The 21,428-nt window shown below is 38.0% G+C and overlaps 2 protein-coding genes across 5 annotated transcripts; both read right to left on the bottom strand.

The window, feature by feature from the left end:
* Positions 1 to 920: 920 nt before the first annotated feature.
* Positions 921 to 9,221, bottom strand: LOC116294759 (rRNA methyltransferase 1, mitochondrial). 4 transcript variants are annotated; one of them, XM_031702418.2, is made up of 10 exons: positions 8,964 to 9,220; positions 8,750 to 8,857; positions 7,930 to 8,035; positions 6,905 to 6,966; positions 6,241 to 6,292; positions 5,205 to 5,284; positions 4,230 to 4,323; positions 3,642 to 3,765; positions 2,590 to 2,631; positions 921 to 1,069 (listed from the first exon to the last, which is right to left on the bottom strand). In XM_031702418.2, coding segments are annotated over exons 1-10 (897 nt in total). In that variant the 5' UTR covers positions 9,191 to 9,220; the 3' UTR covers positions 921 to 1,067. The 4 variants fall into 4 exon arrangements, with proteins under 4 accessions (XP_031558278.1, XP_031558276.1, XP_031558275.1 ...); XM_031702416.2 differs by having other exon boundaries at positions 2,503 to 2,631; XM_031702415.2 differs by having other exon boundaries at positions 921 to 2,631; positions 8,964 to 9,221.
* Positions 9,222 to 10,023: 802 nt separating this feature from the next.
* Positions 10,024 to 21,419, bottom strand: LOC116294764 (uncharacterized). The gene is made up of 12 exons (XM_031702424.2): positions 20,092 to 21,419; positions 18,690 to 19,289; positions 17,889 to 18,099; positions 17,125 to 17,178; positions 16,658 to 16,705; positions 16,112 to 16,176; positions 15,538 to 15,612; positions 14,293 to 14,472; positions 12,747 to 13,206; positions 12,281 to 12,379; positions 11,665 to 11,727; positions 10,024 to 10,262 (listed from the first exon to the last, which is right to left on the bottom strand). The coding sequence occupies exons 1-12, from the start codon at positions 21,129 to 21,131 to the stop codon at positions 10,179 to 10,181; spliced, it is 2,979 nt and encodes a 992-aa protein (XP_031558284.2). The 5' UTR covers positions 21,132 to 21,419; the 3' UTR covers positions 10,024 to 10,178.
* Between the last annotated feature and the right edge of the window lie 9 nt (positions 21,420 to 21,428).

The following is a 21,428-nucleotide window of genomic DNA, read 5'->3' on the forward strand; positions in this document are numbered from 1 at the left end:
GGGGGTGGGGGTTGACAGAAGGATCGGATGGCCGATTCCAAAAGTGTGTCTATTTCTTTCGGAAAAAGAAGGGCAATTCCGCGATCTGGATCCCAAGAATAAATTTATGTATAGTAATAATATACTTGCTCGTTTAGTTTGGTAAACTTTGTTTGAAATTCACGAAAGTCAAACTTTTCCTTAGTAAGTTGACATAGATATTGCTAGTAATACTGTTTACAGAGGCTGGGCAGTGTCTAGTCACGGTCTAATTAGCCACAATTTTGCAAACGGAAACAAGGTATACGATTTCACAAAAAAAGTGATTGACGTGACATTATTCAGTACCAAAGTGAAAAAAACACCCACATTCTTTTGAAAGACCATATGATCTAGCAAACTTTAATCCATCTTACCGAAAATCTAACCATCCAAAGAGGGACCATCAAAAGCTATTGCCGTGAGAATTTGTTTACCAGTAATTACGTCTTTTGTTTTCGAGTCAAGCCGATTTCATTTGTCGGCGGCAGGACATGTTTGCCGACCTTTGATCATGCATATCCAAAACAATGCCTGCCAATCTTAGTGGTCAGGCTTTAATTAGTCAAAATAACACATCACGTAAAACAAGCGCTTGTCTCTGCAACTTCCGATAAAAGCCCACACCCACCCCACTTTTCGGGTCATGATCTAAAACATGAACTGGACTGGACTGGACTGAACCCGAGAAAACATGGAAGTACCGGACGTAGAAAAATTGGACCGTGGTAGAAAATATGGACTCGGGGTCAGACACACTTGGAAACCTTATCTGTATGTCACATTGATGATCATCATAATGTAGCAAACTTTTTATCTTTTTAGATGCAATTTCACAATTTCATACACAAGATATTCGCTTGGCCGCTTCGAGAAGAAGGGCTGAATAAAACACCGGGAAGTTGTGAAAAAAATCTTTATTGTTTTATGGTATCTATCGAAGCGGAAATCTCATTAAAACTAACAATAACAAGCATTGAAGATGACCATGACAGGAATTACTTTTGGCTTTTGCTGACCAGGTTTTTCATCAAAGAAAAGACGAGAATTCCTGGAAAAGAAAACGAAGTTATTTTGATGTGTTGTGACGAAATTACGAGGAAAACACGAATCACTAACTTTGACTATTATATTATAACTATATACGTGCAAAAATACCAAAAATATGATGGAAAATTAGGGAATAAAATTTTTGCGTGATAATCTGTAATCAAGCGAGAAGTATTTTGTAAGATAAGGAGCTAGAGCTGCTTCTGAGTCGATTTGGGATCCTATCAGTCCAAAGAAGTTGTTAAAAATGGAGGCTCATTTGAATATAACGAAGAAAACGTCGATGCCGACTCTTACCGAGCTATAAAGAGAAAAAGCTCAGCAAATTCAGTAATGATAAAAAGGTAAATTATACACCGTGAAAAGATAATAATAATAAAATGTTTATTATTCATATATTTATTTATTTAAAAGATGAAAAAACTTACTGACGTTTCGGACGCTAGTCCTTCGTCGGAGTAAAAGAGAAAGAGGTGGTAGAAAGGAGTGTTTATATGATAGAGTAATACAAAAGAAACCAAAGAGAACAAGGTATGCAAGGAAACAAAAACAAACAATCAAAAGACAAAAGAAAGGGTTAGTTGAAAGCAAAGCGTTCATTAATCCCGTTGGGACTAAGAGTGCCCAATAGGTGAATAAGCCGCATATCTTTGGTCTTGCGACAATCATTGTTGCCGTTAATCAAAGAAAGACCGAAAACAATGAAGTCAGAAAGAAAATGGTTAGCTAGATTGAAATGGCGGGAAACTGGTTTGGTGGGATCGTTATTGTGAATATCATAAAGATGATTGCGTCCGAAACGTCAGTAAGTTTTTTCATCTTTTCACGGTGTATAATTTACCTTTTTATTATTACTGTTTCATTGCAAACATCGACGAAGCTCACACTAGTTTTTAGCTAGTTATCTCTTCAGCAAATTCAGTTCGCTTTTTTGTGAAGGGAAATCTCCCCAAAAACTGACCATCAGAGCTCTATAATGTAAGACGTTATTCGTGTGAAAGAAACCGACTCCCGGGTCAATATGAAAAACAGTTTTAGTCGTAGGCCGAGACTCGTAGGATTTGATTTTTTTTTGTTCCTTTGGCATTGGCACCCAGACAGAAATAAGGCAAAGTAGAAGAGGATGTCTCGAACAGACATTGGTGAAGGTGGGGTTAGACTTGCTCCTGCAAGTTTTATTCGGAAATTCTAAATTAAAAATTAAAATTAAAATAGTGCACTTCGCTGGCTACGACAGCTTTCCGAGGGGAATGGAGCGTAGGAAACGAGAAGCCGAGCGATCGCCTTAGCAAAGTCGTCGTAACCGGAAGTGCGCTATTTGAATCCGAGGAGCTTTGGACACGAGACTGGGTTTGCAACGGGGGAAAGAATTTGAGAGCGAGAATTGGAGCAAGTCTAAGATGGGGTTGGTGGAATAGCTTATAAATTCTAAACCTGTTGCCACAGAAACATTCAACGAGTCAGGGCCGACTAAAGATGATGGCTGCAACGATGGCGGAAAAATTGAAATCAGGCGCGTACAGTGCTGAAGTACTTGACTTTGTAAACCAATTCCTTCATTCCCTGAAAGGCAACAATATTTATTTTGATAAAGAAGACCAGTCATCTGCAAGAACTGGAATAAGGACGCAACCAGGAGGTTTGTTTGAGTGGCTGAAATTTGCCGAATAAAAATACCCTTAATAACATTAGTACTTTTATATTTTGTCAATTACTTATCCAAACTATACAATCAAGTCAGGGGGGGGGGGGTCATGTCTCCACTACACACCCTGATCTGCCACTGTGGGAAGCATGGGTGCATGGTTTGCGCTGCTAATGAAAAACCTCTTACTGATGCAACCTGTATTCAAATGCCGGGCTATGTATCTTTAGTGGTAAGAAGACATAACTAGCTAAAAACCAGTGAGAGCTGCGTCGGTGTTTCTAATGAAACAGTAATGATGAAAAGGTAAATTATACACCGTGAAAAGATGAAAAAACTTACTGTCGTTTCGGATGCTAGTCTAGCGTCGACTAGCGTCCGAAACGTCAGTAAGTTTTTTCATCTTTTCACGGTGTATAATTTACCTTTTCATCATTACTGTATCTTTAGTGGGTTTACTAGGGTTTTCTCCAGTTCTCCAAATATCTCTGCAAAAATCAACTTTAAAATTTGGTCAATTTGATCCTTACGTTTTAAATATAGTTTGGAGGCTAGTTCTGTTGTGATTGACCCACACATAGTTTCCTACGAAGCCGCTATTAGTGTCATCATGCTACGCTCACTATCCTAAGCTACTTAGAGGACAGAGCGTTGCGTGACGACACTAACAGCGGCTGCGTAGGACACTACATGTAGATATTTTACAGAAACACAAATTTTTAGCCTGCGTCACATCTGGAATTTTCTTCGTAAATAAGAAAATTCCGGATGTGACGCAGGCTACAAATTTTGAGTTCAGCTACTTAGGGGTGTGAGCGTTGCGTGACGGCACAAATAGCAGCTGCGTAGGAGACTAACTCACACAGTGATACAACAGAAAACATTAATATATTTAGATCTTTTAGATACATAATAAATAATATGTTACCTAAGACCAGAACAGCAGTCTTATGTATTTCGTAGTTAGTGCAGTCTAGAGGCTTTTCTTCTGATTCTTCAGCTGAATTTGGTGAAACAGAGCCCAGTATATCCCATCCTTCATTAGCTCTCTCCTGGAAAAAAAATGGATGGAAATTCAATATTCCAGATAACATAATGAAATAATGAAGAAATAGAAAATGCACACCCATGCTGTTTGCAGTTATAAAGCACACCAGGGGTTGGCAGAACATGAGAGAAATGTTAGTAGAAGCATGAAGCATAGCAGTCGAGTGCATCTCAACACTTCTCAAGTGAATATAAGTGTTGAGTGTATCTCGAGTGTTCTGCCAATCCCCAAGAGCTTCATGACTCCACGTTTCACAGCAAGCAAGTATTTATTTCTTTTATGAAATACAAATTACAGTAACTGTTATTTTAGATAGGAATGACTTAAGTAAAAGTGCACATGCGTTCTGTAAGCTCTCATAAAGCATGTGCCTCCAACCAATCAGATCGTGAGATTTATAACAGTTATTTATTTACAATGTCATATCATAACTAGAGAACAATACCTTTAGTAAATTAGTTTTCTTACTTTCAAAAACGATGGTAGGTGAGATACTTGAAAGATATTCATCATCTCCATGGCACCAGCACTGGCTTTGCTAACCACAGGAGATAGAGGGGCACTTAAAAAAGAAACCAGACATCAAACACTGAAACAACCGCTGGGCTAATATAAGTCAGGGCATGGCTAACTCACAAATTAAACCCTGAACAACCTCTGGGCTGATCTAAGTCAGGGCATGGCTAACTCACAAATTAAACCCTGAAATAACCTCTGGGCTGATCTAAGTCAGGGCATGGCTAACTCACAAATTAAGCCCTAAACAACCTCTGGGCTGATCTAAGTCAGGGCATGGCTAACTCATAGATCAAACCCTGAACAACCTCTGGGCTGATCTAAGTCAGGGCATGGCTAACTCACAGATCAAACCCTGAACAACCCCTGGGCTGATCTAAGTCAGGACACGGCTAACTCTTAGATCAAACCCTGAACAACCTCTGGGCTGATCTAAGTCAGGGCATGGCTAACTCACAGATCAAACCCTGAACAACCTCTGGGCTGATCTAAGTCAGGGCACGGCTAACTCACAAATCAAACCCTGAAATAACCTCTGGGCTGATCTAAGTCAGGGCATGGTTTCAGGAATCAAACCCTAAAATGATCTCAGGGATGATCAAAGTTTCCAAGTCAGGGCACAGACAACTCACACTGAAATATTGTGAAGAGAGAAAAAATAAAGAAAATACCTGAGTGAAATAAATGGACAGACCAAAACCTCTACTCACATGTGATGTTCAGGAATTTAATCTGAGACCCAGGAGGTGAGATGCAAGTGCACTACTACACACTACACCACCCTTGAGTTCCTTGAAATAAAAACTAGTTGCATGCAGGGTGGTAAGAAAACCAACTGTTAACACTGCATGTTCAGATCTCATTGATTAAAAAATTGAAAGTAGCTTTAGTACTCAGTCTCTCCCAGTCTTTTTTAGTCTGTCAAACCTGTTACGTTGAGGCACTACAACTCCCGATACACCTAATAAGAAACTTGTTCTAAGAATTGCACCAAAATTCATCGGATCCTATAGAAAAAAAACAAGTATGTAAATTGTTAGGTTATGGCATAGATTAAAGAGTGTGTCATGTATCTTTTGTTAATGGAAAGTAATGGTTCTTATCTTATGTTTTGGACCAGAAATTGACCACCCATTGAAAGTAGTGGTGTAAGCAAGGGTACCAGAGAACAGACATTTTGGCATTAAAATTCCTGCCAAATCCACAGAAAGCCCAATAAATTAGGAAAAAAGGAAAATTTAGGATTTTTAGTGAAAGCTTTTTTTTGAAGGGCGGGGGGGGGGGGCATTAGTTTAGAGTACTTTATTTGTCACTATTTACAACCTGAGGTTACAATATGTGATCAAATAAATTAAGTGAGCTAAATATAGTTATATAGAGATAAAAAGGAAAAAATAGTGAAAAAGAAGTAGGCTATTATGATAAAACGTGACAGGAGGAGGATACAGGACTTGCGTCCCAATTGACAACCTTCCCCTATTGTAGTAAAACTGAAAAAATACCAGGAAGTACTTCTTTGAACAATTTTGCAATTTTGCAATTTGCTCCCCTTGCCACATCCTTGATTGAAAGTACATGCAGTTGAGTCTCATTATCTCAAACCTTCTTGGGACCAAGGAAAAGGCTTGAAATATTAGAGGTTCCTGATTCCAGGTTAAATGGTATTGCAGTGTAACATTGACCCAAGTTCTCTAGACAAGGCCACAAGTTTGAGATTACAAAAAGTTTGAGATGTTTGTGGATTGTGACAATTTTCATATGAGTGCGAATTGATATGAAAAATTTGTAGCTGTACTGGTTTTTTACCATAGCTGTAACTTTGCGTTGTGATTAGATTGTAAAATTGCAGAAATATAATAAGCCATTTCAGTGATTGTGAGACAATGACAGTAGAATTAATAGAGCAAGCCTCAATGTGAGTGAAGGGAGGAAAACAGGCAAACCAAGATAGTAATATGCTGACCTGAACTTCATCTAATGCAACCCACAGCTCTGGGTTTCCTGTTTCTGTATCACTGAAAGGTAGAATTAAAAAAATAGCATAATTTTAGAAACAAATATAGAGATTCGTGCACTGGGAGAGGAAGTAATACTAAAACAATATTCTTATCCTGAATTTTGTCTTTTCTCTGATATTCAAGTTTAAGATGACATTAAAACAATTATTCCCAGCCTCAGGCCCAGTTTATGGTGAATGTTTACCTTGCTGCTCGAAGACTCACAGCTCACTAAATAGTGCAGTTTTTGTATGACTGTGAAAAGCTCAATGCCATAAGCGTTGCATGCCGTGACCGTGATACTTTCTAGAATTTTAATTGACTGATTTTTTTTCACGAGCAATATGATTGGTCTAAAAGTGCCATGATCTTGGCGTGACTGTGTTCATGCCATGTTTATGCCATGTTCCAGGTATTTTATTGGACAGAGAGTAAATTCTTGTGCAATGTGATTTGTCTGGCGTATCCCTTGCTGTGTCACGACCATGTTCATGCCGTGGACCTTTCACAGTCATACGAAAACTGCACTATTCACCGATAATCACTTCAATGCTTAATTACTTGGTATAAATGCATGCAATTAGTGATTTGAAAAATTATGGTAGAAATTTCACTTGTTAATAATATTACCTTTTAAAATCTTTTCTTTCACAATTCAAAAATTTCAAGGGTGAGACTTCCATGACAATATTCTGGAAAAAAATGTGCATGTAAAATTAAATGAGACTAATGATATCTGATGTATTGAATTAATAATCTTATCAGGAAAGGCTAAGATACATCTACCTTATACAGTCTAACTCTTGTACTCTGAAATACCACACTTTCTAAGCAATCACTGTCCAGAATGACATTAGGAAAGGAATAGGCTGGCTGACCAAGCTATGGTATGCATATTAATGCATATAGATGCCATAGAAACTCAGTCTAACTAAAATGTGTCTTGACTATATTTTCTGAAAATCAAGATTTATCCTAACTACGACAACAACAATCTATTTGTACCCTATAAATTATTTGCAAATACATACATTCCTTAAATCTATATGTATGATGGTAGTTGTGCAACAAAGGGTTTAATACCCGGGGGGTACTCTGCCAGGATTTGGGTAGGGGTGTTCCACTGGGATTCTGAAAGGGGTACCCTGTTTATGACAAAAGATATAATTAATTGCACTGAGTTCCTGTTTCCATTATCATGCCAGCTCGCGTATCGCTTTTTGAAGACCATAGTAACCAGTTTTGGTCAATACGAAAGGAGAAACCCTGAGTATGACAGGAAGCACAGGAAGAAATTGGAACTTGAGTGAAATTGCATACCCTGTTTATGACAAGAAGCTTGAAAAACCATACCCTGTTCAGTGGATCATCCCCATATAGTCTATATACGGGAGTCCCCCCCCCACCCCTGGGGTTTAATAAAAGCAAGCAAAAATTGACAGCTATTGATAGAATGCATTACATGGTAGAGAATTGTCTTTTCAGTTGAGAAGTGCTACTTACATTACCCCAACATAATTTGTCTATGCACAGGGGTATATTAGCCAGGATTTCCTAAAGGTGGGTAGGAGGGGCCCAGCCATTCAGGGAAGGGGGGGGAGGGGGGGGCCTGGCCCATTCTGTTCTATAATTATATAATGCAGACCTGATCTGACCTGGGCTGGTCTGCCTTGACTTAATTTTAATAAATGCTTCCTGGTTGTTGAGACTATTGGTACTCCCTTGTCTTCTGCCATTTTTCTTATTTCTTCAAACTCATTCCTTAAAATTACAGAAGAATATATGTGAACTTGTGCTTTGCAAAGTTATATTTTTCTAGATGGAGATTGGCAGAACATGAAGGAAACAAGGGACGCAACAGAGTGATTGTGCACTCTTTTCAAGCCTGGGGTCTATAGGCTTGATTTCTAGACTCGGCATCATATGTAAGTAGAGTTTTTAATATTGGTGTTTTTCTTTTTTGAGGGTTTCCTTGGAATTCTCCAGTTTTTGTCCTAAAGTCAAAATATCAAGCTAAATTCCAATTCAATCTTTGAGTCAGCCATACCATGACTTTAAATAAAAAAGTTCAAGGTTGAAGGTTTTTTGAGAGAAGTGTTAGGAGAAACATGACTCTTAGAGGAATAAAAAATAGATATAAACACAGTGGAGTCTCACTATCTCAAACCTACCTCTCAACTCACTTTCTCAAACATCAGCAGGCCTAGGGATCACTCATTTCAAATAGGTGTAAAGCTCATCCCGAAATTATACTGGGTTGGGGGCTGGTGCATTTTACTATTGATCACCATATTTTTAAAAGGCCCTCTTCTTTCTTCTTTCCTGTTGTAGAAAAATTGTTGGACGCCCCCCTCTCCTAAGGCTTGCACGAATATATATATTTTGCATGAAAATTTTCCCCCATTTGCACAAGCCCTGATCCCCCCACGACACTCCACCTTTACAGTAGCTAATAGAGTTCAAGTTATTCCAAACCTTGTTGTATTAACTGCACCATCCCTAATGTATATGTTGGATATTTTTCGTCTGTTACTTTTTAGGGCAAGATAACATGGTCCAACGCCAAAAAGATACTCAGTTTTGCTTCAAGACATTGAAATAACATGAAAAAAATAGATGACATAAGTTCCTTTTGAGGGCAATAAAATTGTTCTAAAGAAATCCAAAAATACAGTTTATTTAAGCTTACCTTTTACCACCATCAGATTTCTGCTTTGTTATCGTCTTTTTAAAGTTGTGTGAAGACCCATTTGTAGAAAATAGTGTTCTTGAGCATCGTAATATACTTCTCTTTGGTTTTACAGGCGTAAGGAGTCTTGTATTTTGCAATAAGTTCATAAAAACGCCCAAAAAACGGCACTGGGCTGTATAATTTTGAAATTGAAGAGAATCCTTGAACAAACTTTTGGAGCACATTTTGAAGCTCTAAATGTCAAATATCAGCAGGCGTTACATGTCAGTCGGAGCGAGAGACTAGTAACGATTGAATTTTAATTCAAAAATATATACGCTCAAAAGAATGAATACCCAGCGAATAGAGTCTCCTTTTACCTCTACGGGCGAGGGGAGGTAAAAGGAGACTCTGCTCGCAGGGTAAAGAAGGAAGGATTTTACTTTAACTTCGCGCTAGAAAAATTGGGATTTTATACACGCATCGACACTAGAAGATTGTGGAATCGAGAGTACGTACTTTTCGTACACACCCATTTGCTGAGACGACGCCCACTTTGACATCTGCCGTGTGTAACTCGATGACAAACATCGTTGAGATCAAAATCGATTTACCAATCTCCTGTTAGAAACCTATTTCAGATAATTGCTTTTGAAAGAAAGTTCTTTGCTTCATACCCAAAGCATCATATCACTACACGTTTATGAAATAAAAAGATTCTACTTGATGTAATTCAACTACAATGAAAAAATAGAAAACGCGCGCACGTGCTGTGTGCAGTTATAAAGCACGCGGGGGTTGGCCACGGGAGAAGTGTTAGGAGAAGCACGACGCGTAGCATGCTTCTCGACTTTTCTCGGGTGTCCTGCCAATCCCAAAGTGCTTTATAACTCCACACAGCACAGCAAGCAAGTTTTTCATTTCTTTTATGAGATGCAAATTACAATAACCTTTATTTTTGATAGGAATGACGCAACTGAAAGTGCAAGCGCGTGCTGCGTGCTCTCATAAAGCACGGGCTCCCAACCAATCAAAACGCGAGATTCATAATAGTTATTTTATAAATATTTTTTCACGATATAAAAATAGAATACATCCATCGTAGAAATATAAATAGAAAAGTGCCTTAACATAAGGACTAAATCTACTGACTTTCATTAAATACTATAGGCAGTTAGCCCTAATATGTATTCATCGGTTTTCAATATAAATCTTTGGTTCTTTTTGTTGGCTTCAAAGAGCGTGGTGACGCCGCAGCTGCATTCTCACGGAACCTATGTCTTGAATAACTTCATCTAGTCTTTTTTCCAGAAACGCCTGGTGAGTTAAAACATTCAAATCATAGTTAACCGTGGTCAAATGATCAGAATCAGAACCTGCTGCGTATAAAATTACATTATTCACAGCACTTGTTGTGCTGCTCAAAGAGGACAAAAATCGCCGGCGAAAACCCCAAACAAATGCAAAAACCAAACGAACCAAAAACATATACTATAACATTTCGTAATTCTCTCAATCTTCACCGTATTTTAGTCACACGGCTATCCATTATTATGCGATATTGCGCAGCAACTTATTGGACTGCAAAAAACTTATTGTTATGGCACTATAGTGATCTTTTTATTTTTAAAAAATCAAATCATTCAGGATTCATCCTCGCCCATTATATGTGGCAGACATTTCTGTTATAATGGGCTTGGATGAATCCAATAAGGCAATATTTTTTACTAATTTTGCCTAATACTATGAACCAAACATGATAAATGCAAATTTTCGAATATTTTCCCCCCACTTTTTTAAACTGATTTTTTTGAACGTTTATAGCGCTGTTGGCTTCAGCGAAAATTTGCGCGTAAGTTACTGTCAATCTGTAAGACAGTTATTAGGTCAGCGTCTAGCAGTTTACTGTCACAATCCTGGGAATTGAAAAGGTTCTTTATGAACTTTTGTCAAAATCAACTGAGTGTGCATGAAAGATTTTACATGAAAGGGCAAAGAGCCTTAATTAACATGAAAATAGCTAAATGTTTGGAAGTCTCAGCAGGATTTCAGACAAAGCAGTCACTTCTATTCAATTTTCCTAAAACGTTATCACTTATCTCTCATATCCTAGACTGTTTGACTCCTAATATTCAAATAGATGTCATTTTTAATTTAAAATTTTGTCTTGAAAATGTTGTTTGGACATTTCCAATCTCATAAAAGTAATATTGAATAACGTTCGCTTTTATTACCGAATCTTCGGCGGGTACTTACTGAAAGACACGCGCGTTGTCTGCTAAATCTTATGGCGGGAAAACTGAAGACGATGATATCCGCACATACCGCACAAAGTTAATAGATCATCTCGATTTTTTTAAATGTCATGATAAGATATATTGAAACCTTCAATATATAGGAGAACCCCTGTTGTCCCATGGGTGTGTTATTTTTTGTCAAAAATGTCAAATCCCAACCCCATGTCCCCCCCACCAGCCCCTCCCCGCGGGCTTAAAATTGAGAGGTGCATAACGGTCCCGCTGCTGTCTGAGATTCCGAGAGTTTGCGGACGGAGGAAACGGCGACCGCGAGGGCTTAGTTTGAGCGCGAGAAAATACCGATGTTTTTTTGAAAATCAGAATCAATCATTAAAATAAAAACGTCATTGCGGATAAGCCTCTTTTTTGCATATCTTGACGCCCAAGAAATACAATACAGTGCTGAGGAAAATCTAGTTTACCTTATCTTCCAAAGAACGCTTCGTAACGCGGTGGACAGGAATTCTGCTCAAAGTAGATTCAAGCTAAGCAAAGAAAAAATAATCTTAACCCTCATTCGTGACCCCCAAAAGGGGTAAGAAAGACAGTTTTAACGAAGTTAATGAATAGGAAACTTAAGCACGGTGTAAAAAAGTTTGGAACTGTACTTAGTATGGTGGCATGGGAAGTGGTTTACCGCTCGCCTCTCACCGCTGTGGTCCGGGTGCGAGCCACGGCTCAGAATGGATCATATATGATGTGAGTTGAGTTTGTTTGATGTGTTGTTCTCTCCCTTGCCACGAGGGTGTTCTCCGGTTTTTCTCTCCGCAAAAATTAACATGTGAGTTGTATGTTGTAAATATAGGGGAATGTAGAACCCCGTATGGGGAGTGGTGGTCGTAAAATATATATGTACTTTTCCCAAACATTCTTCACACACTGAGTTAGTGCTAAGTTTCCCTCTTATTCAACTTGTTGTATTTAACGCACCAACGCAGTCCCAACTAGTAACCGTTAGTCATTGTCATTTTTTTGGAAGAGTTGAAATTACTTCTTCGGACTAAAAGAACATCTTTATTTTGTTTTTACAGTACATACCCTTTTCTTTTCCTCAGCCAAAGACGAAAACTTTCTTTCTAGTTTTGAAACGACATTTTTTTGATCACTACTATCTGTGATTCCTTCGCCATGCTGTATCTATGGGAATCAAAAGGATTAGTATAAGTCCATAAACAACTTGTAATGTTGTAATGTAAGCCGGAGGAGGACCCGAGTTTTGAAAACCATCGAATCATGCAAGAGACCTACTAACATTTTTTACGCGACTTGAAGTTGTGAAAGGTTTGTATGTTCACTCTTCTTCAGTCGTTTCATATAAGGCTCGTAATTTACCTATTGCGCATGTTCTTATACGATACCCGAGCCCATCCCACACGGCTTATCGTCTCATCTATCATGTACTAACAAACTCTACGCATATGTGATGCCGAGTCTGGGAATCAAACACGAGACCTCAGAGGTGATAGGTGACTGGACTGCCGCTACGCCACGATTAATTCCTCACCTGTCGAGCCTTTTTCTTCTCGGCGCTTTTCTCTCTTCGTTCTTTGCCTTTCGATACAGTATTCTTGTTTTCCCAGTCAGCTAGTGACGTAACTTTGCCTGATCTTACAGCATTAAGAGCAGCTTCAGCAGCATTGCTTACTAAGATATTTGGAGAAGATGAATCTGTGACATTATTGGACGAGTTGGAGACAAAAATCGACGTTGGCGACTCCCCAAAGGCACGACTTGTTCGCCCTGTGCGAGATCTTGTTACTTCCTCGCCTGAGGTGCTGTCTTCGAAAACGACATCAAACCTTGTGACCAAGTCTGACTTTTTGATCTTTAAGTTGTTTGGAGACTTATTGGTGGCTGTGGATTGCCTGTCTGGGCTTGACAAGTTGTTTTGGTCCTGCTTGTGTTTGGGCGTGTGTCTAGTTGGGGTTGAAGTCTGTTTGTCCCATGGTATTTCGAACTTTATGCTGAAATAAAATAATAATAATAATAATCAAGATATGAACTACAATAACATTCAGGGAACGTAGGGGGATGGTACGTAAATGTTTTTAGAATTATGAAAGTGGGTCAGTGAAGATGAGTGGGGGCACACTAACTTTCCATATTAGAGGGGTGGCTGCAGAAAAGCTTATATTCATATATAGCCATGTGAGTGTGCCAATATAGTAGGGTCTTGAGAGAGCTAGTCACATGCTGGTATATCTTCTCTGGGCAGCATATTATAGCTTCAGAATAGTATCTTGAAAAAGGGTTTTCATCCTTCATAATAAATTAATTGGTAGTGCGTGTGTTGTGAACCCCGTGGAAGAGCCCCTTTACGGGGAGTGATTGTCAGTATGATATACAGCCAAAAAAAGGTTGATGAAGGTGAAATGATGAAATGCACAATGGAGAAAGGTCACAACAATGTGGAATTTTCCCAAACTTTTTCTGCAAGTTTTTCTGGTATATTCTCTTCTGTGCTGACATTATTTACTAAAGAAATAGAAAACGGGCGCGCGTGCTGTGTGCAGTTATAAAGCACGCGGGGGTCGGCAGAACACGAGAGAAGTGTTAGGAGAAGCACGACGCGTAGCGGAATGCTTCTCGACACTTCTCGAGTGATATGCCAATCCTCAAGTGCTTTATAACTCCACACAGCACAGCAAGCAAGTTGTGTTTTATTTCTTTTTTAAAATAACAATTACATGAATGACGAAACTGTGTGCTCTCATGAAGCGTGCTCCCTACTAATCAGAACGCGAGATTAAGAACACTTATTTTATAAATATGAATAACCAACTTCTAAATTCCAATTTGATCTTGGGCTTTCACCTAGCATGGATCTGAACGTTCCGTTCGTGATTGTCCCATTCTATGAAGATATATATATAATACCTTTTAAGTTTAGTAAGCAACATGCGAGATGCAACAACCTCACATACCAAGACATCACCAACCTTATTTGAAATAGCTGTATATGGTTATTTTTTAATCATTCATTTGCTGCGGTCCGGTTACATCATGTAAAGTAAACGTTAGTTGCAAAAGCGCTGAGCATTGATATTTACCCTTGTGGTGAACTGGATGACTTGCCCTTTTGAGGAGTCCCAGTCGGGGTTTTGGACTCAAAAATAGACTCAAAACTAGATAACGATGTGTGGCTACCATTCTTAGACTTGTCAGCTTTCAGTGGGACAGGAGATTCCCAGGTCTTTCTGACACTTGGCGAAAAAGATTCAACTGTGTTTCTGAAAAGATACGAAACTGTTGCTTAGCAAGGAAACAAAGAATAAAGGCACGGAAACGGTGCAGCAGCTACGCGCAACGTTGCGTGTTCACACAATGAAACTGTTGTTTTAGAACTTGATTTTACTTATGCAACATATTCTGTACAAATGCACCGTACAACGTTTTGTTAAGGCGCTGAAACACGAGACACAAAAACGTCCAACTAGTCGCGCAACATTGTTGCTGTGCAAGTTTGAAAACAATGTTGCTCGTTTTACATCCTATCTATCCAACTTGTCACGCAACATTCAAAATCTAATGTTGCAAGTTGGGACTATCACGGTGATATTCTGCACTCTGATTGGCTACAAACACATAATTCAAGATGACGGCCGCTTCTGCACATAAAATTTTGCGTGACAAGTTGGACGAGTGATGAAAAACGAGCAACAAATCGCAAATTTGTTGCAGAAAGTTGATCTACGTTCTACTTTTCACAACAAGTTTTCCCAACTTGCAACAAAAGATTTCGTTGCGTGACAAGTTGGATAGATAGGGTGTAAAACCAGCAACATTGTTTTCGAACTTGCACCGCAACAATGTTGCGTGACAAGTTGGACCTTTTTGTGTCTCGTATTTCAGCGCCTTTACATGCAATGTTGCGAGTAGCTATTGCAGTAAATGGTTTAAAATCTATATTCTGTTATATGTCAATCACTTTAACCTGAATACATGCACAATGCAATTTTGTTATTGCATGCAGTGTGCGCAACCATTGCAGCAAGTGTCTAGGCTTTAAATGAATGTTCTGTGAGATATCAATCACTTTAACCTGAATACCCTTTATTCTGAAAAGCCTTAAAGAGGACGAATAAAGTATGTATGTATGTAATACATGCACAATGCAATTTTTTTTATTGCATGCAATACATGCAACCATTGCAGCAAATATCCAGGCTTTAAATGATATTCTTTGATATAACAATCACTTTAACCTAAATACATGCAAAGTGCAATTTTGTTGTTGCACGTAATATTATGCGCAGCCGTTGCACCAAGTGTCCAGGCCAAGTGTCCACACTTACTTCACATTGTTAGATAGAGAATCCTTGAGAGATTCCTCCAGATTATTATTGCGTTGAACCAGTTTGGTTATAGTCCTAACAAAATAAAAGGTACATAAATCAGTAGGACAAAAATCATTCAAAATTTAATTTTGGAAATATTTGCAATAAAAATATAAAAATCATTAAAATATTGTATCGCTGTTATCAAGCACTTATTAGCAACGTTTTCTTTATTGGCCTGGAAAACCAAAATTTCAAGAGGAACAGTGACACCTCAGTTTTGCAAATGTTCTGGATTTTGATTGGCTAACATTTTTTCTCAGATCAGCTGGTTGGCTGAGGTCAACATATCTATTTACCTAGATTAGCCTTTTATGGTTATTGTAAATAGCATGCATCTGAAAATATGCTAATTCCTTATAAATATTCAATGTATAATTTGTCTGTGATGCTAAATAAAGTACGACAAACATGTGATCTGCTCCAGCTTTCTCTCAGCAATGTGATTGGATAACTTTTGTAATAATGGTCCCAGTAAAAGTGTACAATGTACCATACAAAGGTCTAAAGTCAATTAGCTCTCTTATCTTACCCTCTGAGACTGTTGATCTCATCCTGTGAAATGTCCATTTTTTCGGTCACATCACTAACAGAAGCCTTTTAAAAGAAAAACAAGACAGAATATTGGTCAGCCCTAATATGTCACATTAATATGTGATTTGGGTTTTGTAAATTTAAGGGTGGTGTACTGGTTCTCAGTGCACTTGCCTCTCACCCCTGTGATCTAAGATCAGATTAATGGTCTCGCCATCAAAAAGGGGTAGAGTTCATTACTGCAGTAGGTCTCTCTCTTGATTTGAGGGTTTTCTCCAGTACAGTATTCCTACCTCACCAAAACCTAACAGTTCCAATTCAATCTGTGAGTTAGCCATGCCCTGACATAGATCAGCCCAGAGGTTGTTTCAGGGTTTGATCTGTGAGTGAGCCATGCCCTGACTTAGATCAGCCCAGAGATTGTTTCAGGGTTCAATGTGTAAGTTAGCCATGCCCTGACTCAGATCAGCCCCATGGCTGTTTCAGGTTAAAATTTTAAAAGTTTTTATTCAGTTAAATAATCTAAACCTTATCTTAAAAATACCTTCAATTGTTGGTTTTCTTTAGCAAGAGCATCATATTCTGTCAGAAGCTGTTCAAGATAATTTCAGAGTTCAATTGTGTCACAAACAATGCTACTAGATATATTTATTAAATGTAGCTCTTGAAATACAGCGAATCAAAATAAAGTGACCAATATGTGGAAACATAAAAGCATTTTTACATGTATAAGAGGATAGTCTGAAACATTGCAGGATTGTGTTTCAATGTGTCAAGTGACATGTTGATCATAGCATTACAGTATCTTCCCCAATCCTCTCCTCTCCCCATCTAAAGTTACACCTCTCCTACATCAAATCCTTTAGCCGATGGAATCAAAAACCTTGACAGACTAGGCATCTTAGTTTCCAAAAAAGTATTTTTTCAACAACAAAGAAACATTTAGGAAATATGAATTAGTATTAGTATTGAGAATCAGATAAGATATAAATAATTAATAACATAATATACCCGTTTCAGTAATTCTCTGTCCCTTTCTGCATTTCTTTCAAGTTCTTCCTTGGCCTAAATACAACAAAAAAGAATCACTTACCAAAAGGTTGGACTAAAAATTAGCATTTTATGGTTGTGCAACATATGCTTATAAAATAACAACTTTAAACAGCATACCAGTACAGTTAAGTGAACCCGGTGCTACGGGCAACTTAATAAGAATACCCAAGGAGGTCACAAGTTAACATACTAAAATATATAGATAAGTTATAGTGCTTGGGAATGAGGTTATTCCGGGTGAAAGACCCTTGGAAATAAATTCGGAAAAATTAATTTCCGACCTCGCTGGGAATCGCGAAATCGTCGAAAATTAATTTTTCTGAATTTATTTCCAAGGGTCTTTCGCCTGGAATAACCTCGTTCCCAAACACTATAACTTATCTATATTTCTATATCTTGCATTTCATAAGTGCTACGCGGTTCGCATACTAAAATATAATCATATTCATTTATTCATTTATCTATCCATCTATAGTGTCTATACATGCATCCATCCAAGTATCCATACATGCATCGATCCAATTATTTATTTCTATTCATTCATTCATTCATTATTCGCTTTATTTAGTCAGCGTGTCCGTTGTTCAGTCAGTGAGCTAACTCATAATTTTGTTCACTTATTAAATTATTCATTTACATCTTCATTCATTTACTCATTCATTCATTATAATCACTTTATTTTACTTATTTACTCATTCATTCATTTATCCATCCAAACCAACCTTTGCAGCATTTTCAAAAGAAAGAGTCAAGACCCCCATCTGCTCCTCCAGTTTCTTTGCAATATTCTCTTGATCATTTTTTTCAAGTCTCTCTTGTTCGTATCTTTTCTGAGCAGCTTTGGCCATCTTCTGGGCAGCATCTACCTTTAAGACCCAATCACTCTTTTCATTCTGTAGAGATGTTGCAGTACTTTCTAATTCTTGTGTACGTCTAGCAATAAAGTAAAAATTGACAATGTGTTTTAATAATTTTATCAATAATATTTATTTTGATATAAATTTTTGTAGAGGGTACTTTTCCACATTCAAGCATTACACAGTAGATATTCTGGGTTGACAAGTTTTGATCAACAATTGATGACAATTTTTGTAAGTTTTAGACATTATTCTTGAAAAATGCATACTACATTACAGACAAAACACAACATTGTTCAGTGTAACATCCTCAAAAACCTACCTAGCTAGCTCATCAAGGAGTATAATCTATAATAGTATAATCCTCTGTTACCCAAACCTAAGTAATCCTCTGTTCTCTATTTTCATTGCTTAAGAGCTGATCATGATTGAGAAAATAGTTGCAACAGGGAAATTGGGCAATTCACTGCCGTAAGTCAGAGCAGGTAAAGGTACCAAACAATTAATTAAATCAATAGTAGTCTGTTGCCTGATATCCCTGGCCTGTTTAAGAGACTGTTGTCTCAATAATCAGTGCATAGCAATGAAAGCATTAGCAGTACAATCAATTTTTATTCAAACCAATTGCAAAAGTAGTCTTTAACCATGACAATGAAAAAAACTTACTTTCTAGCAGCTTGTAATGACCCTTGTAAATCCCTCACATCAGAGGTTAACTTCAGGTTTTCTTCTTTGCACTTCTTAATGCGAGCCTCAAGTTGTTGGTTACCTAGTTCTAGTTCTCTACAAGCCTTTTCATAATTCTTATTGGAATCTTCCAGCCGTTTGCAGTTCTTTGTGCCCATTTCATTAGCTTGAGTTAAGTGGAGAATTTTGGATTCCAGGAACATGTTTTTATTTTGCACCTCACTTTGTTTTTCTTCAAAATCTTGAAGAGATTTTTGTAAAAAGAGGCACCTCATTTCAAGACTTTCATTTGTTTGCCTCAAGTCAAAGCATGTTTTTTCCAATTCTTCATTATTTTGCTCAAGCTTTTGTGATTTTGCTTTCAGTTCGCTTGCGATTTCCTCCATGAGATTGCACCTTGCATCTAGTTTGTGATTGGTCGCTTCTAGCATTTTGACTGGTATAGCTTCTTGAAGGTTGGTAAGGTTTCCCCTCAGGTTGTCCAGTTGGTCACGCAGCTTTCCTATTTCGCCTTCATAGAAACTCTTCATGTCCGATAGCTGTCTGGAATGCTTCTCACGTAAGTTTGGTCTTGTTGTTCTGGGGAAAAATTGAAGAAAGATACAGCAGTGACAAATATATTCCATTGATTGGTTGACTTCATTGATTGGTCACATGCAAACCAAATTCAGCCAATCAATGCCAAGCATTTCCACAAATAACCCAAGGCAAAGTATTGTTGTAACAACGATAACAGGCTAAAATATATAATAATTAGGTTGCTCTTTTTATTTGCAATGCTACTTCTATGAGTGAGAATTTTAGTATACATAAGGAAATTTAAATAATACCTATAATGCCACAGGGGCGGCGGAACCGTGGGGCCAGGGGGGCACATGCCCCACATAAAATGTTTTGGGAGGGCCTGGCCCCCCGACAAAATATTGGTTTACATGAAATATAAATGCATAGATTCAATAGTTTTATGGTGCATGCATCTACAATCAAACAAAACAGCGGTCATTATCACATAGCGTTAAATATAATATTTCAGTGCCCCCCAAAGATTTTCAGCTTCCGTCTCCCCTGTGCAATCCCCCTCAGTTGTGCACAACATTTCTGTAAATAATTCATAAATAATTCAATGCATCAACAGATACCAAATACACATTTGTTCTCCTGCAAAAAGTTTTTTTGTATTTATAACTTTGATCTTCTCCAAGTAATTTTCCATAAAATCTATTTGGGTGGCCTTGGTTAGTAAAAAAAGCTGTTCTTACAGTTGAGCCTGCAATGAGGTATTCTTTTATAAGAATCATACAAGTGAGTCTATTGGGTCGATACAATGCTTTTTGTCTCATTTAAATCTCATTTGCATGCATAATTTCTAATATTGGCTTACCCCATCATGTGGAACTTTTGCTGCTGTTGCTGTCTCCATTCTAATTCATCTTGCAATTCATCAGTTATCACCTCATGCTCAGGCTCAAAACCCTCCTTATCTCCCTCTACAGGATGCATTAGTGCCTGATTCTGTAGCAGCTTTAAGATTTCATCAAGAGTTTCCTGATTTGGATGCTTTTGTAATCTGTCAGAGAGTTCCTCAACTTTTGTCTTGCCAGTGTTAAGTACTTTGACTTCATCCTGCTGGTTCACTGAAACGCAGTCCAAACTGTCCTCCTCAATTCTCATGTGCTCTTCGTCTTTTTCAGTTTTTGGTAAAGAAACAAAAGAGATCTGTTCCTCAGATCTGTTCGTTACATCACCTTGTCTTTGTGTCTTTTGGAGTTTTTCATCTTGAACTTGTTTGCAAGCGTCACACTTTGTACAAACAAACGATGTCTTGGACTGCATTTTTGTCTCTCCCCTTTCCTCTTTTTTAGAATTCCCCTGGGAATCTATTTCTGCTTTCTCCTGAGTCCTTCCTTCTTCGTTTTCAAGTTGTAGTGTTTCTTGTTCCTTTGATTTGATGTTAATCGTACTTTTACTGTCACCTGTCACTTGTATCCTTGATGAATCTTTTTCCTTTGTCTCGTCAGTACTTTCTGTTCTAAATTGCTTCTCACCAGCTGAGCTTAAAGCTGAATTATTAGGAATTACTCCGGTAGACTGCAAGATTCTTCTAATGAGTTCCTGGTTTTGAAGCTGTCTGAATTGTTGACGCAAATCTTTCTGTGACGCAGTCCCAGCGCGAGCGCTAGCTGGCTTCAGAGATCCATCCTTTCCTTCAGTTTCTACAGCTTTCTTTGTTGTTTGTGCTTCAACAGCACTTTTATCTTTTGCCATTTGATCATGATTATTCAGTTTTGCAAGGGCTCCAGCATTTGTACCTCCAGGGTTTGCAGTCTGCTGAATAAACGACTCGAATCCATCTCCTTCTTGTCTCTTATCTCCTTTGTTGTTTTCTTTATCGACTCTTGAAGAGTCAACTCCTTCAGCCATGATAAAGAGGTCACTTATAAATTTAACGATGGAAATCTCTCATTTTAAGAAAAAGCGAACACTTGAAGTGAACAAGTCTTCTTAGCGGAACGACTGTGTTTAGATCTTTGGTGTGCGCAAGCTTAAAATAACAGATTAATTTAAAGATTATCGACTTTCCTCGTTAATGCCGCGTCCAAAACGTTTTAGTTGACTTATTAGAGAGGTAATAAAAACCGTTAAGGATGCTAAGCTTCGAGTATTTGTTTGCTTTGGTATTAAAAACCTTCAAATTGACCGCCATTTTGATTGTACAAA

Source organism: Actinia tenebrosa, unplaced genomic scaffold (genome assembly GCF_029948245.1).
Source record: "Actinia tenebrosa isolate PJP-AT-01 unplaced genomic scaffold, QUT_ActTen_1.0 PGA_scaffold1__47_contigs__length_23844297, whole genome shotgun sequence".
Taxonomy (NCBI): domain Eukaryota; kingdom Metazoa; phylum Cnidaria; class Anthozoa; order Actiniaria; family Actiniidae; genus Actinia; species Actinia tenebrosa.